At 35.1% G+C, this 14,291-nt stretch overlaps 1 protein-coding gene across 6 annotated transcripts in view; it reads left to right on the forward strand.

Moving 5' to 3' along the window:
• The window catches only part of RYR2 (ryanodine receptor 2), a 342,228-nt gene that overhangs the window by 214,257 nt on the left and 113,680 nt on the right, over positions 1-14,291 (forward strand). For all 6 annotated transcript variants that reach the window (XM_048936711.1, XM_048936713.1, XM_048936712.1 and 3 more), the window contains 9 exons: positions 99-258; positions 551-637; positions 1,391-1,617; positions 2,088-2,886; positions 3,394-3,594; positions 3,721-3,826; positions 7,000-7,143; positions 11,020-11,293; positions 14,080-14,194. In XM_048936711.1, the coding sequence (XP_048792668.1) occupies positions 99-258; positions 551-637; positions 1,391-1,617; positions 2,088-2,886; positions 3,394-3,594; positions 3,721-3,826; positions 7,000-7,143; positions 11,020-11,293; positions 14,080-14,194 (2,113 nt within the window). The remainder of the gene's footprint in view (positions 1-98; positions 259-550; positions 638-1,390; positions 1,618-2,087; positions 2,887-3,393; positions 3,595-3,720; positions 3,827-6,999; positions 7,144-11,019; positions 11,294-14,079; positions 14,195-14,291) is intronic.

Here is a 14,291-nt window from a genome sequence, read left to right on the forward strand (position 1 = left end):
GTTTGTTGATTACACATGTACAAAGTTCTTCTTAGCTGACTAGATCTATAGTCTATCTACATCTCCATCTATAAATCTATTTGTTTTTTGATGTTCAGTATAAAACGCAGCAACTGCTATATGGTATGCGCAGGAGAGAGCATGAGTCCTGGGCAAGGACGTAATAATAATGGTCTGGAGATTGGTTGCTTAGTTGATGCTGCCAGCGGCCTGCTGACCTTCACGGCTAATGGCAAAGAACTGGGCACATACTATCAGGTGAGTATTTTTTGATGGTGTCATCCAATGTGAAGACAAGCAACTGATTCCTCAGATTGCGTTTTGTTAGAAAGTTTGTTGTAAGATTGGAAGGAAAAGTAAATAGCATTGTTGAAATAGTAATTTTCCCCTTTTATTTGTATTTTCTGGAGTTTTATTCAGAGGTTTTCATTTACTGGTTTCCAATATAGTTATTCTTTACACACACACACACACACACACACACACACACTTATATATAATGGTATTTGCTGTCTTAAGTGATTAAATGTTTTTACATGTTTGATTGTAGGTTGAACCAAGTACAAAGTTATTTCCTGCTGTATTTGCTCAGGCTACAAGCCCAAATGTTTTCCAGTTTGAGTTGGGTAGAATTAAGGTAAATAATGTTGGGATTTTGTTTTGTTGTTGTTGTGTATTTGCAGGTTCAGAAATAATATGTGGTATCAGATATTGTTTTCTGTGTGTTTTTTTTTTTTCTTTTCCCCATAAATGTCGCATTCAATGTATTCATGGCATTGAGCTGATATTTATTCTTCCAAGTGTTTGCTCTGTGTTATTTCAATTCTTAATTTGTTCATTTAAAATATAGTATATTGAATGAAAAGGACTGTAACTGATTAGCTTTGGAAGAAGATATTGCAAAGTCCCATTGAAGTTTCAAAATCTTATCCTTTGTGATGAAATGAAATCACTTGGATCAGGAAGGCAAATATTTTTTTCTGTAAACAGAACATGGATGACCAATGTTATTTGCAAGTTAGGTTAGAGCCTTAAAAGAGTTTTGAGATATACTTAAAGAGCACACTTAATAAGACTGGAATTGTCTTTTGTGTGTTGTATGTATGGATGACTTAGAAATTGAAAGACTTAAAAGAAGGGTCAGATTCAGATCTCTGGTCCAAGGAAGAGAACATAGTCAATGGAAGCCTCTCTTCCAAATATAGCTATTTAGTAATATATATCAATATTGTGGAAAATGTTTGCCAACAGTTACCAATAGATTTTACAAAATACTGAAAATTTCATTTTGAACTGTACTGTATGTTGAATATATTTCTTGAGGAATATTATGTATTCCTTGTTGGTAAATATGATGAAATTGATTGTCTCTTACATTGGAATTCTCCAGAATGTAATGCCATTATCTGCTGGCTTATTCAAAAGTGAACACAAAAACCCAGTCTCCCAGTGTCCTCCACGTCTCCATGTCCAATTTCTGACTCACGTGCTTTGGAGTAGAGTGCCAAACCACTTCTTGAAAGTTGATGTCTCTAGGATCAGTGAACGTCAGGGCTGGATGATACAATGCCTGAATCCTTTGCAGTTCATGGCCCTTCACATTCCTGAAGAAAACAGGTTAACACTGTTTATATATGTATAAGTTTATCTGGGTTAAATTGGGGTTATGATGTTAGATATGTGATAGTTTTCTGAAAGAGAAGCCCAAGTTCATCTCTATTTTTTTTCTCTCTATTTGTAACGCAAGTAAATAAAGAATAATGTGTTTTGATTTAGATAATATTAAAAATTTACTCTGATTTTATTTTTCAAAGTTTTAAACCCCACATCCTCCTAGTTTTCTCCAAACCCTTTAACAGATTGTGTAGATTTTGAATTAAAAAATAATATTGTTTATAAATTATTAAAGCTAATCTGCAAGGTGGGCAAAGATTTCCCTTCTTAGGTTTGCAGAGTATTAGGAAAGTTGGAAACTGAAAAAGCCCATCCCTATGAATGATACTGTGCTAATGTTGTCCATAGGAAGAATTCATCCTCTTAAGTGAATTTTTGCACTGATATATACTGTATTGTTCTTTTCTCTGCAGAACAATTGATATTTTAGAGCTGACAGAACAAGAAGAACTGCTGAAATTTCACTACCATACTCTCCGATTATATTCAGCTGTATGTGCTTTAGGGAACAACCGAGTGGCCCATGCTATGTGTAGCCATGTGGATGAATCTCAGCTTCTGTATGCTATTGAGAATAAATATATGCCAGGATTATTGCGTGCAGGATATTATGACTTACTCATAGACATCCATCTCAATACCTATGCAACTGCCAGGTTAATGATGAATAATGAATTTATTGTTCCAATGACTGATGAGACCAAGAGTATTACCTTGTTTCCTGATGAGAACAAGAAACATGGCCTGCCTGGTATAGGACTCAGCACTTCCTTAAGGCCAAGAATGCAGTTCTCCTCACCGAGTTTTGTAAGCATTAACAGTGAATGCTTTCAGTTTAGTCCTGAATTCCCGCTAGAAATCTTGAAGGCCAAAACAATAGAGATGCTGACTGAAGCTGTTCAGGAGGGCAGCCTCCATGTCAGAGACCCAGTTGGAGGTTCTACAGAATTTCTGTTTGTCCCCCTCATCAAGCTCTTTTACACCCTCCTAATTATGGGAATCTTCCACAACGGGGATCTGAAACACATTTTACAGTTAATTGAGCCACGGGTTTTCAAAGAAGCTGTGAATCTGGAGGATGAAAGGGATCTCTCAGAGAAGGAGCTGAGTTCAGATGATCTCAAGTCAGAAGGAGAGGAAGAAACCAGAGGAGAGCAAGTGCCAAAGGAAGGACTCCTTCAAATGAAACTTCCTGAGCCTGTTAAACTACAGGTAACTGCTGTGTTAATGGTCATTCCTGTTTCTTCTCAGATCTTTTCTTATTTCCCTGGTAATTTGCCTTTCAAGGAACGCAGTAATCTAATCGTGGTTAAATAGAGAATTTATTTGCTTGAGGGAAATGAGAAGATTGAGTATCTTTCTGATTACGTGAACTTTGTCACAGTGGATCAAACATCTGTTTTGTGAAACTGAATTACTTTCTTAATGAAATTAACAGTGTTTTTCATGTTTGTTCGTTTGGACAGAAAAGAAGTGTATTTGCAGCAAGGAGTAAATCTATTGTCCATTATGTTTTTTTATGTCCATAAATCTCCTGCAGATGGCAGATATTTCTGGCGTAGGATGTATTGATGATCACTTCAGATACAGTAAATAACTAAAATGAAAATTTCAATCTAATTATTTGACAGTAACTGCTTCTGTAAGGAAATTATCCTTACTTGCATTAATTTACAGAGAAGTCTTCTTGGCTTGACTTTTATGATACTGTTTTCTCAGATGTGTCATCTACTCCAGTACCTGTGTGATTGCCAGGTACGACACCGAATAGAAGCCATTGTAGCATTTTCAGATGATTTTGTGGCCAAGCTTCAAGAGAATCAGCGCTTCCGGTACAATGAAGTGATGCAGGCCTTAAACATGTCTGCTGCCTTGACAGCTAGAAAAACAAAGGAATTTCGATCCCCACCTCAGGAGCAGGTATATTTTACAACTGACTGTAATTTTTTTGTTTTATTCCACGTACAGCAGAGTTCCTTTTTATTTCCAAGATTTTCCTTTAGAAATAAGTGTTGTTTGCCTTTCCTTTGTATTCTGTGTCTTAAGATTAACATGCTGCTGAACTTTAAAGATGATAAAACTGATTGTCCTTGCCCTGAAGAAATTAGGGATCAACTCTTGGATTTCCATGAAGACCTAATGACACACTGTGGTAAGTCCTGATATTGAACATTTTTCCTTTTAAAATTATAGTAGCTTTAGAAACCATCTTTCTAGATAATTTTAGGGAAACAAAAGCAATTAGCTAGTCTTGAGGTTGCACCATAATGACAACAAATACTGACAAATAAAAATACAGAGTGTGCAGTTAAAAAATATATGTATTCTTATCCTCACACGTGGTTGAACTATCAAACTAGTATAGAATGCAGTAAGTTTTGCTTCATGAAGGAAAACATGTTTTGTTTTGTTTTGTTTTTTTCAACTATAAAACTCATTAGGAATTCATTCTGGTTTAATGTATTGGGTAAGTCTAGCTCATCTGTTTCTCAAGCAGTTCCTCTGGATCATCCCCTCCTCTTTGTGCTCACATGGGTATCTCTGTTTTAAGAAATGAAGTATGACCATATAATAAGATAACATAACATAATATCAATGGGTCAGTCTTCTAAGATGTGATTAAAATATATACCTGTTGAAACATACCATGAACCTGTTGAAACAGAAAAGTTCAAAAGGAGGAGTTTAATTTCTGTGCTTTTGATTTCTTCACTGTATTTGCTAAATACAATTATTAAATTCCTTGCCATATTAAAATGAGAAATACATTTAAAAAACCCCACAAAAATATCAATAAAAACAAAGCAGCAAAAAATATGTTTTAAATGTCAGGCTCATATCAGTGAATCAGTAATAATGTAGTTTTATTTAGAGTATATGTTTTGTTGCTTTGCTGTTTGAAGGATACCTATCCTTTCATTTCACTTCAATATACTACTTAAAAAGCAAAATGAAAGAGACCCTGCCAGATGGCATAAGCAAACAGGCAGCTCAACGTCATGCCTACTCAGCTAGAAGAAGCTAATACAGGGATGCGTGGTAATGTAACTTTTAAAGTAATTCTCCTATCGAGGGACAAATTTTGGGTAGGAGCACCTCAGCACTTTTCCTCCTGAATTTCATTCCTTACTGATCCCAGTTTAACCAGAAATAATGCTTTTAATTATTTACTTCACTATGTTAAAATATACAAATAAATAAAAATGTCATTAGTATCTGACAACGTAATACATGAATTTCCTCTACTGGTAGAGCAAGGACAGCTGATATCCTGTCTATCATGAGATACTTCGGTTGGATTGATCCATGTCAAGATTGGACTTCTATTACTGAGGAAAATTATTTATATGTTAAAGTACTGAACACCATTGAAAGACTTTTTTGCAGTCTTTTCAAACTGGGTTCAACAGTGAATTCGGACCTGTTTACTGAGTGCTTTTTCAGTTTGGATCTTCAGAGATACTAAGTGCAGAGACGTCTTTGGACAACCTGTTGCAAGGCTTGAGTATCATAATGATGAGTTACTCTTTCTCCTTATGTCAGTTTTAGACTCTTGCATGTTTTAGTTTCACAAGTGTATCTTGTTCACTTCAGAAAGAGCACGGCTACACTGCCCTCACATCTTCTTGGTAGATTTTGATCAACAACTGTGCTGTTCTGCAGGATACCAACTTCAGCTTCTTCATCCTCTCCTTGTAGAATAGTAGTCCAGCTACTAATAATCCTGGTGGGCATTTGTTAGATGCCTCCAGGTTTTCAGTGTTTTTCTAGTAGTGGGTAGCCCTAACCTATTTCAGGTATTGTTTCATGGGTTCTGAACACTGAATCATTTCCCTCGAGCTGCTGATTATGTTTCTGCTAATACAGGATATTTTTATCTCTCCTTGCTCTCACAGTGCCCTGCTGACTGGTGTTTAGCATGTTGTTCAACAAGACCCCCTAGGTTCATTTGCAAAGGTTTTTTAACCACTTCAAACCAAATGTTACTGTCACACCTGGTAGGTCTGTCTAAGATGCAGAGCTTCATATTTTTTCTTGCTGAACTTCATAAGTTTCCTACCACCTATTCCTATACCTAGCTGAGTTTCCCTTGACCATATTCTTTGTTCCCCCTCTATTTGCTATAAATCAAAATCTTGAAAAAAGTGTATTCACTTCAAATTTAATATTTTTATTTTGAATGAAAAAAAAAAGGGAGAAAGAAAAATTATCAGTTGAGAGAAAACAAAGATGAAATACATGTTATTTAGAAAAAATAGGAAAGGCGAGTGGGCTTCATTGTTCTCTTGACTTTTCCATATGTCTTATACTGGGGTGATGTGAAGATGCATTTTTTAATTTTTTGGTCTAGTTTTGTCATTATTTTTCTTTTCTTTATCAAGAATTAGTAATTTGCATAATCTACAAGTACAAAATTAATTTTATGGGTCAGACAACGTGTTACAGTTGAGTGCAATAAATTAGTCTGTATTCAAAATATATACTGCAAAGTACATTAAACAGTTATATATATCAAGTCTCATGTTTGTTGGATTAGCTAGACACAGTTCATTTCTAGTGAAATGACTGAGAGACATTTCTATTGACAGTTTGCAAATCACTGGAGTACTACTACAGCTCAGGGAACATTGCAACTGTGGGTAAAAAGACATTTCATACGATTAATTTCAGAGCAGCATTTTAACTGATAAGACATTTCAGTATCTTTACTGTTAATCTGGTTCAAGAGATTTCCATCCAAGCCATTATGTAATTGTAATTCCATGTAAAATTTGAATTTACTGATAATCTTTGGTAGTTTAATATCAGTAACGCTCCTACGACTAAATATAATAACTTCTAATGGAAACGGAACTGTACTGAATGTGAAAAAAAAAATTTAAAAATAATTAAAAATCATGCAATTCAAGCAATAGAATCTTCAATTGCTTACTATCATTTGAGTCCTAGTGTGTCTATAGACAGTGTATATATACAATTCTCAACACAGTTCCAAAACATACAAATAAACTTTAAAAAGAAAACATCTGTAGTGAGTTGAGCAGAGAAATATATTTGCTATGTATCTAATGTATTACAATACACAATTTCTTCAGTAGGGTAATAGAATAACATGATCCTTGTTTGCATTTTCCTGCCTAGTACATATACTTCATCTGCACTTTTCCCAAACTTCTGGTTAAGCTTACATCGTTTTTTTTATAGTTCTGGTAGAGCAGAACCAATGTAGTTCAGTTTGATTGTTTCTACAGACAAAATAAAAAGTATTGCTGCAACTTGTCTAAACATATTATTTTACTATTTGTTATATATTTATGATTCCAGGAATTGAACTGGATGAAGATGGAACTTTGGATGGAAATAGTGATTTAACTATTAGGGGTCGCCTCCTATACCTAATGGAAAAAGTTACATATCTGAAGAAGAAGCAAGCTGAGAAGCCAATTGATGATGATGCTAAGACATCCTGTAAGCAACATGAAATCACAGTTTATTGTGTCCGAATTCCAAATAACTAGAGAAGCGGAGAAGAGAGTTCCATTTTCAGCAAAAACTAGGTGGATTTTTAGTGAAACATCTGTGCGTCTCAATATTTGTAGCTCTGACTCTAAACAATCTCAGCTGGAATAATGTTTTATTTATATTTTATGATAAGCAGATTTTCTTCCCCAGTGGGATGTATTGGAAACTTCTATTGTGGGTGGTTTTGTTGTTGTTGTTTAGGCTTTTTTTCCCCCCACACTTGATCCCCATTCATAATTTTGATAGAACATTTCTTGATTTTTGTTGAGTTAATGCAGACTAGTTGTAGCAAGGTCGTCTTTATGAGAACCTGCTTGTAAAATCTGCAGCGGCAGCTCCAAATCGGTATTTGCATGAAAGTTGCCAACTGAAAAAAGACTGCACAATAATTTGCAGAGCTACACTTGGAGGAAGTTTCTCTATCCAGCCTAAAATTAAAAACTATGACTTTGTAATTTTTCTGTCACTTTCTACTTTTCCAACTTTATAAGAGTCAATACTAGTGGCATCCAAATTCTACTTGTGGCAAATGGGTTATGGAAGTGGCATCCAAGTTGTGCTTGCATCCAATGGATGATGGAATGTTATTTACTGTTTTAGGTGTCAGTTGTGATTTATTTTTATTTTTTGCCTTTATTATGGTCATAGTACCATGGAATCACAGAATTGTTTGAGGAGTATGAGTCCTACAATGATCAGGAACACCTACAGCTAGATCAGGTTGCCTTTCCCGACTTTGCATGTCTACAGGGATGGGGTATCCACTTCCTCTTTGGGCAACCTGTTCCAGTGCTTGATCATCCTTACCATATAAAACTTTTTTCTTATATCTAGTCTAAAGCTCCCCTCTTTTAGTTTGAAACCATTTCCCTTTGTCCTATATTTCTATCTACTAAATAGACTGTCCCTTTCTTATAGACCTCTGTTTAGGTGTATTGAAAGGTATCCCCAGAGCCTTATCTTCTCCAGACTGAACAGCTCCATCTCTCAGCTTGTCCTCAGCATTCTTTGGACCATTTTTGTTTCACTCCTCTGGATGCCCTCCAACAGGTCCATGTCTCTCCTGTACTGAGGACTCCACATCTGGACACAGTAGCCCTGGTGAGATATCACCACTACTGAGTAAAGGGCCAGGATCACGTTCCTCAACCTGCTGGCCACACTTCTTTTTGATACAGGCTGGCATTCTGGGCTGAGGGCGCATTGCTGGCTCATGTCCAGTCAATATCTACCAATCTACCAATATCCCCAAGTCCTTTTTATCCTTTTTTGTCCCCTGGCTTGTGTTGATAGTGGGGATTGCCGCAACCTGATTGCAATACCTTGCATTTATATTTGTTGAGTCTCATGAGATTCACCTGGGCCCTCTGCTTGAGTCTCTCTGGATGGCATCCTGTCTCTCAGATGTGTTGACTGCACACTATAGCTTGGTTTTATCCACAAACTTACTGAGGTTGCATTTCATTCTAGTGTTGATGTTACTGAAAATGTTGAAGAACAATGGTCTAGATGCTGATCCCCGAGGGATGCCAGTTGTCACTGATCTCTATCCAAACACTGATCCTTTGACCACTACTCACTGGATACTCTCTGGTGGTTCTCCCAAATATTCTAATTTTTGAATCTGCTGTGCTACTAGCAGGAGTGAACTTTTAGTTAAGTATTTGGCTACTCTACTAGCAGGAATGAATTTCTGGCCTTATGGGTTAATTATCCTGAGTTTGGGAGAAACTTGGTTTTATTTGATGACTAAATAGAATACCTAGGGAAACTGGACTGTTAACTTGATTGCTTAATGTTAGCGCTTAATATTATGGGTTATGATTTTCCTGTGATTATATCCTGTGATATAATGAAAAATCAACTGCCAGATATTAGCGTTAACTTAAGTGATAAGAGGAAATATTTTTCTCCTCCTAAAACCGTGCTTTCTAGCTTTGCAGATTTTAACTTATTTCAGTTATAGTGATAATTACAGACTAGGTTTAAGCAGAATGCCCTGTCCCTAGAAATGTTCAAGGCCAGATTGAATGGGGCCCTGGGCAGCCTGGTCTAGTATTAAATGGGGAGGCTGGTGGCCCTGCATGTGGCAGGGTGGTTGGAGATTCATGATCCTTGAGTTCCCTTCCAACCCTGGCCATTCTGTGATTCTGTGACAAATCCAACAATTTCCTTGCTTCATTTTTCTTGCTGTAAGCTTAGAACTCTACAAAATGTATTTGTTTCTCTAACTTTGTTAGTACAAAGACAATATAATATTGAACTAGTACCACTCAACGTATCAGATCAAAAAAGCTTCCACCTGATTTTATGATTCTGTTTTTAACGTGATGACTAGGCTATTTAGATTCAGCATTGCAAAAAGGATACAGATCCACAAGTAACTCTGATGCAGTATTGCATTTATTAAAATAGGGAGGGAAACTGGTAGGCTTCTCATGTGATACATCACGAAGAATAAATGCAGCATAATATTGTGTTTGTTTCTTTTTGTTTTTGTTTGTTTCAGTCCCGGTATTTTCTGAAATATCAGCCAGAACACATTTCATTATTTTATTTATTTTAAGGGCTTTTATACTGAAAAATGCTATGTGCTATGATAACGGAGATATCCAGAGTGCAGTGTTTTAACAATAGTAGTGAAACTTTTACTCTTTTTTATATTTTTCCCTTACGTTGTATTACCATATAATAGTTCAGATTCTTTTCTTTGTTAAACCAAATATTTTCTTCTTCTTGCTCAGTATCTTTCTTTGAGTGCTTTCACTTTTTTTGTGTGTGTTTAGACTGAAATTACACCTAGTTTACTCCAAATTTATGTTGATTTCAACATAAAAATTTCTAATTTGAAAACATTTTCCATATTTGTGCTACATAAACAATATTTTTCAGTACCAGAATGTTTATCTGCCAGTTTATTGAACTTCAGCAGCAATTATAAAACTTCCCTTATCAAACGTTCTCTGTTATCCATTTGACATAAAAAAAACTTAATTAGTTAGGCGACATTTTCTAGCGTACAATTACAAATTGAGGGTCCTAGATTACTTGTCCTCCAAACCTAAATTGAAGTTCCGTTAAAAACGAAAAAAAAACCAGTATTCACTTTTTTTCAACAAATACTTTGTCTTAAGTCCTTGTTTTTGAGTAATTTTTCTAAATCGTGGTATCAGATCTTAACAGATATTATATATTCTATGTATTTTAATACACATAACTTTTCCAAACCTTTGCAATTGATAAATTTGTCTGATCAGGTATTCTCAATATAGATTCTGAATATGAATTTCTTAGTTAGAACTTGAATTCAAACTGCAAACATCAATTTCCTCTTTATTTGATTGGAGCCTTTTCATTTATTTCTTTTGATGGTCCTTTTCATTTAGTAATAGATTAAATTCAATTGTTTCATTTTGAAAATTACAAAAATTTTGACTGGATATGCATCTTAGCCCCATAAATAAATGATGCCGCATTTTCATTTGCCATAGTATAATTTTTTTATGTATGTAATAATATGTATAAAAGAAATAAAAAGAGATGAATTCTTTCAAAAGTCTAAAAAGGAATGTATATAAATAAATCTGTTCATTTTGTGAAAAGCTTGTCTTCATGCTTCTTTTAGATTATTAGATTTATTCCCTGTGTTTTGATTTTAAATGGGGACTTTTGTTGTTGAGATACTTCTGTTTTTACACTCTGATTATACTTATCTTTAGTAGTTTGCTATAGAAATCCCTAGAAAAAAAACTGCTTTAGAGACTACTATCAGAGATATGAGAAACTAATGGTAATTTTGTGATTTGTATATTTTCTTCACAGCTACTCTTCAGCAATTGATTTCAGATACAATGGTGCGCTGGGCCCAGGAATCAGTAATAGAAGACCCAGAGTTAGTCAGGGCCATGTTTGTACTGCTCCATCGCCAGTATGATGGTATCGGTGGCTTGGTTCGAGCCCTACCAAAGACTTACACCATAAATAGTGTGTCCGTGGAAGATACAATCAATCTCCTGGCATCCCTTGGCCAAATCCGTTCATTGCTCAGTGTCAGGATGGGGAAGGAGGAAGAGAAACTTATGATTCGTGGATTAGGGTGGGTAATGTCTCTTTATGTACAGGTATTTATTAGCTGTCCAGTTTATATTAATAAAGTTGTGTGAAACATAAATGTAAGTCGTCTACATAGATGTAAATGCAGACTTTGGTATTAGTTGTGTATGATCTTGAGTTGTAGCATTATATGCCTCAGTTTTGGAGAGTAGCAAGTGATATGTCAGGCTTTTCTTGTGAGAAGAGTTAAAAATGTAGAATATTTCAAGTTGGAAAAAAAAAAAAAACAAAAGGATCATAGAGTCCGACTCCTCACTCCACACAGAACCACCTAAAAATCAAACCTGAGTCTGAGAGCATTGTCCAAATGCTTCTTGAACTCTGGATCTTGGTGCTGTGACTACTACTGTGAGGAGCCTGTTCCAGCAGCTGGTGAAGAACCTTTTTCTAATAACTAGCCTGAACTTCTCTGCACATGGCTTCATGCTGTTCCCTCATGTCCATATGTAAGAAAAATATATAGAAATAAATATATATGTACAAAAATATGTTTTGTTGTCATATTTTAAATACTATGATTGTGAAAATGGACAACTTGACAAGTTTTTACATGAATGAAGGGACTAGAAACTGTTGACCCATACAAATCCCTAAAGCTTTCAGCAAATGGAATTGAATATACAAATGTCTGCACATATGACATCCTTCTACTGTGCTATATGTAACTGTTACTATTTGAGTTATGAAGCAGTTCATGCAGTATGATTTTTTCCACAATTATTTCACTAAAATATAGCTTAATAGGAACTGCAGTTGGAGAAAACTGTATAAAGAAAGCTTAATCAGTTCTACAAGCAAAAAGTTTATTTTTTTCTCACTTTTCTTTTTTTCCAAAGAAGCATTATCATATCAGGGATATCTGGTGAGATTAAACATCATTATGTTTTAGAAATTCACAATCAGCAGTTGCAATGAGCAGAAAAGAGACTGGGTTTTACAAAGAATGCCAGAAATACATGAAGAGAAGTTTTGTTTGTGCAAAAAAACATTTTTCCTTTTTTTCCCCTGCTTACTGAAAATTTAAAATATGCAAATAATTTGTATAAATAATTTTTGCTGATTCATTATGAACTACTTTGCACCTTTGTACAGCAGGTCCGATTGATTTTCCATTCGATGTACTCAGTGTGAGGCTTGGTAAAGGGGAAAGTCACCTGTTCACAGGCAAAATAGAATGGCATTTCTATATCCACTTTTGTACTTGTAAATTTGAATTGTTTTGTTTCATTAAGCTAAGACTCAAATGAGTGAGTGATTTTTAGATTCTGATGTAGTTATGTCTGGGGTGGTGCGTAGGAAGCCAATCTCAGTAAATTTCATTTCATACTCTGTTTTTTTGTTTTTTTTTTTTGTTAGCATTTGTTTTCCTCACCATTTTTCTACTACAAAGGAATTTATGAGTCAGGCTGATTTAATTCTAACAGTCTGGAGATATGTGAAATTTTGATATAGAGAAAATAATGAGGTATTTTCTGCTAAGTTAGTTTTCTTGCTGCCGGTTCCTCACACCATTCTTAATAGCTTCTATCATAATCTTATTTGTCTCTTAGGTTCCACAGCTGTACATTTGGTTCTTTTATAGCCTAACCTGAGCTCCAGCTGCTATTTAGAAATGCCAAGTGTTTTACTATGTGTGGAAGACATTCCTTTCTCTCAACTGAGAAATGGAAGATTTACTTGTTCCTCCTTAAGAACTGTTCCCTCAGAAATGCTATTGAGTTTTTCTGAAGTATGACATTTCACAATAAAGTCAGCAATTATGTGCTTTCTAAAATAATGCAGTACTGCTGGATAGTTAATGGGTGATATTTTGAGTTTCTGCATTTAATTATTCCCATGAAAGAAAGCTGCTGTAGACAAATAGGAATTTAGTATGCTCTGGCAGAATTCCATCATGTGGTATTGGTAGTTTTTGGAGTCAGGTCCATCTTTTATCATCTCTGTTTATTCGGACAATAGTATTTCCTATAGTGACTTGCTAGTCCTTTTCTACCATGACCTGTTTGTCTTTACATTTAATTCTGGGTTACGTGGGATTTCATGACTAACTACAGTTGTTAGAAATGTAACTACTTTCTAAAATACACATTTTTATTGGATGTACCACAAATACAAAATGAAATAAAATATTGACATTATAGTCCTCAGGAATGATTTCTAAGTATGTAAAATCTATTCTGCTGAAATGTGTAGAAGATAGTCCTTCTGACTACTAATTCATGAAATAACATTAACATTGGCTAATGATTCTGATGTTTAGAGGGTAGCTGGATCTACATTCTCTCTTTTACTATCTTTTCTTCTTGAGCTTGAAGGCAGATGTCAAGCATTTTGAGGCTGCAAATATTCTGAAGAGTGCTTTATCAGAAAATAGGAGTTGAATATAAACTTGAAGCTAATATTATATCATACTTTTGTCAGAAAGTAATTTTAGATCAGGAATGGAAGTAGAGAAGCGTCATGCTCAGGTGTAATCAAGTGGTGATTAGAGCAGTAGCTTTATATGGAAAAAGAAAGGTCAAATACTCCTTTAACATGCATAAAGAAATGGAATATCTTGTAATGGTGGGTAAGGGGAGTGCAGAGGTAAGGTGAGGAAAGGATGAGAGAGACTGAACCTGGAAAAATTCCCAAAGTAATTCTTCACTTTAGATGATGATGAATCACTTCAAATGGTGAAGAATTGCACAGTATGTCACCTTCGCAAATAACACAATAACAAACTAGTCCAAAAATTATAATCTGTTTTTTTCTTTTGTTTTCCTGTAGAGACATCATGAATAATAAAGTATTTTATCAACATCCCAATCTCATGAGAGCTTTAGGCATGCATGAGACCGTCATGGAAGTGATGGTAAATGTACTTGGTGGAGGAGAATCCAAGGTAAAGCAGTTTACTCTTAGAAGACAGAGAATTTAAAATATAGATGTTCAAAGCCTTATCCTATAAGGTTCCAAGCACTCACTGGAGGTACTGAGAC

This window comes from Lagopus muta, chromosome 2 (genome assembly GCF_023343835.1).
Source record: "Lagopus muta isolate bLagMut1 chromosome 2, bLagMut1 primary, whole genome shotgun sequence".
NCBI classification, from domain to species: domain Eukaryota; kingdom Metazoa; phylum Chordata; class Aves; order Galliformes; family Phasianidae; genus Lagopus; species Lagopus muta.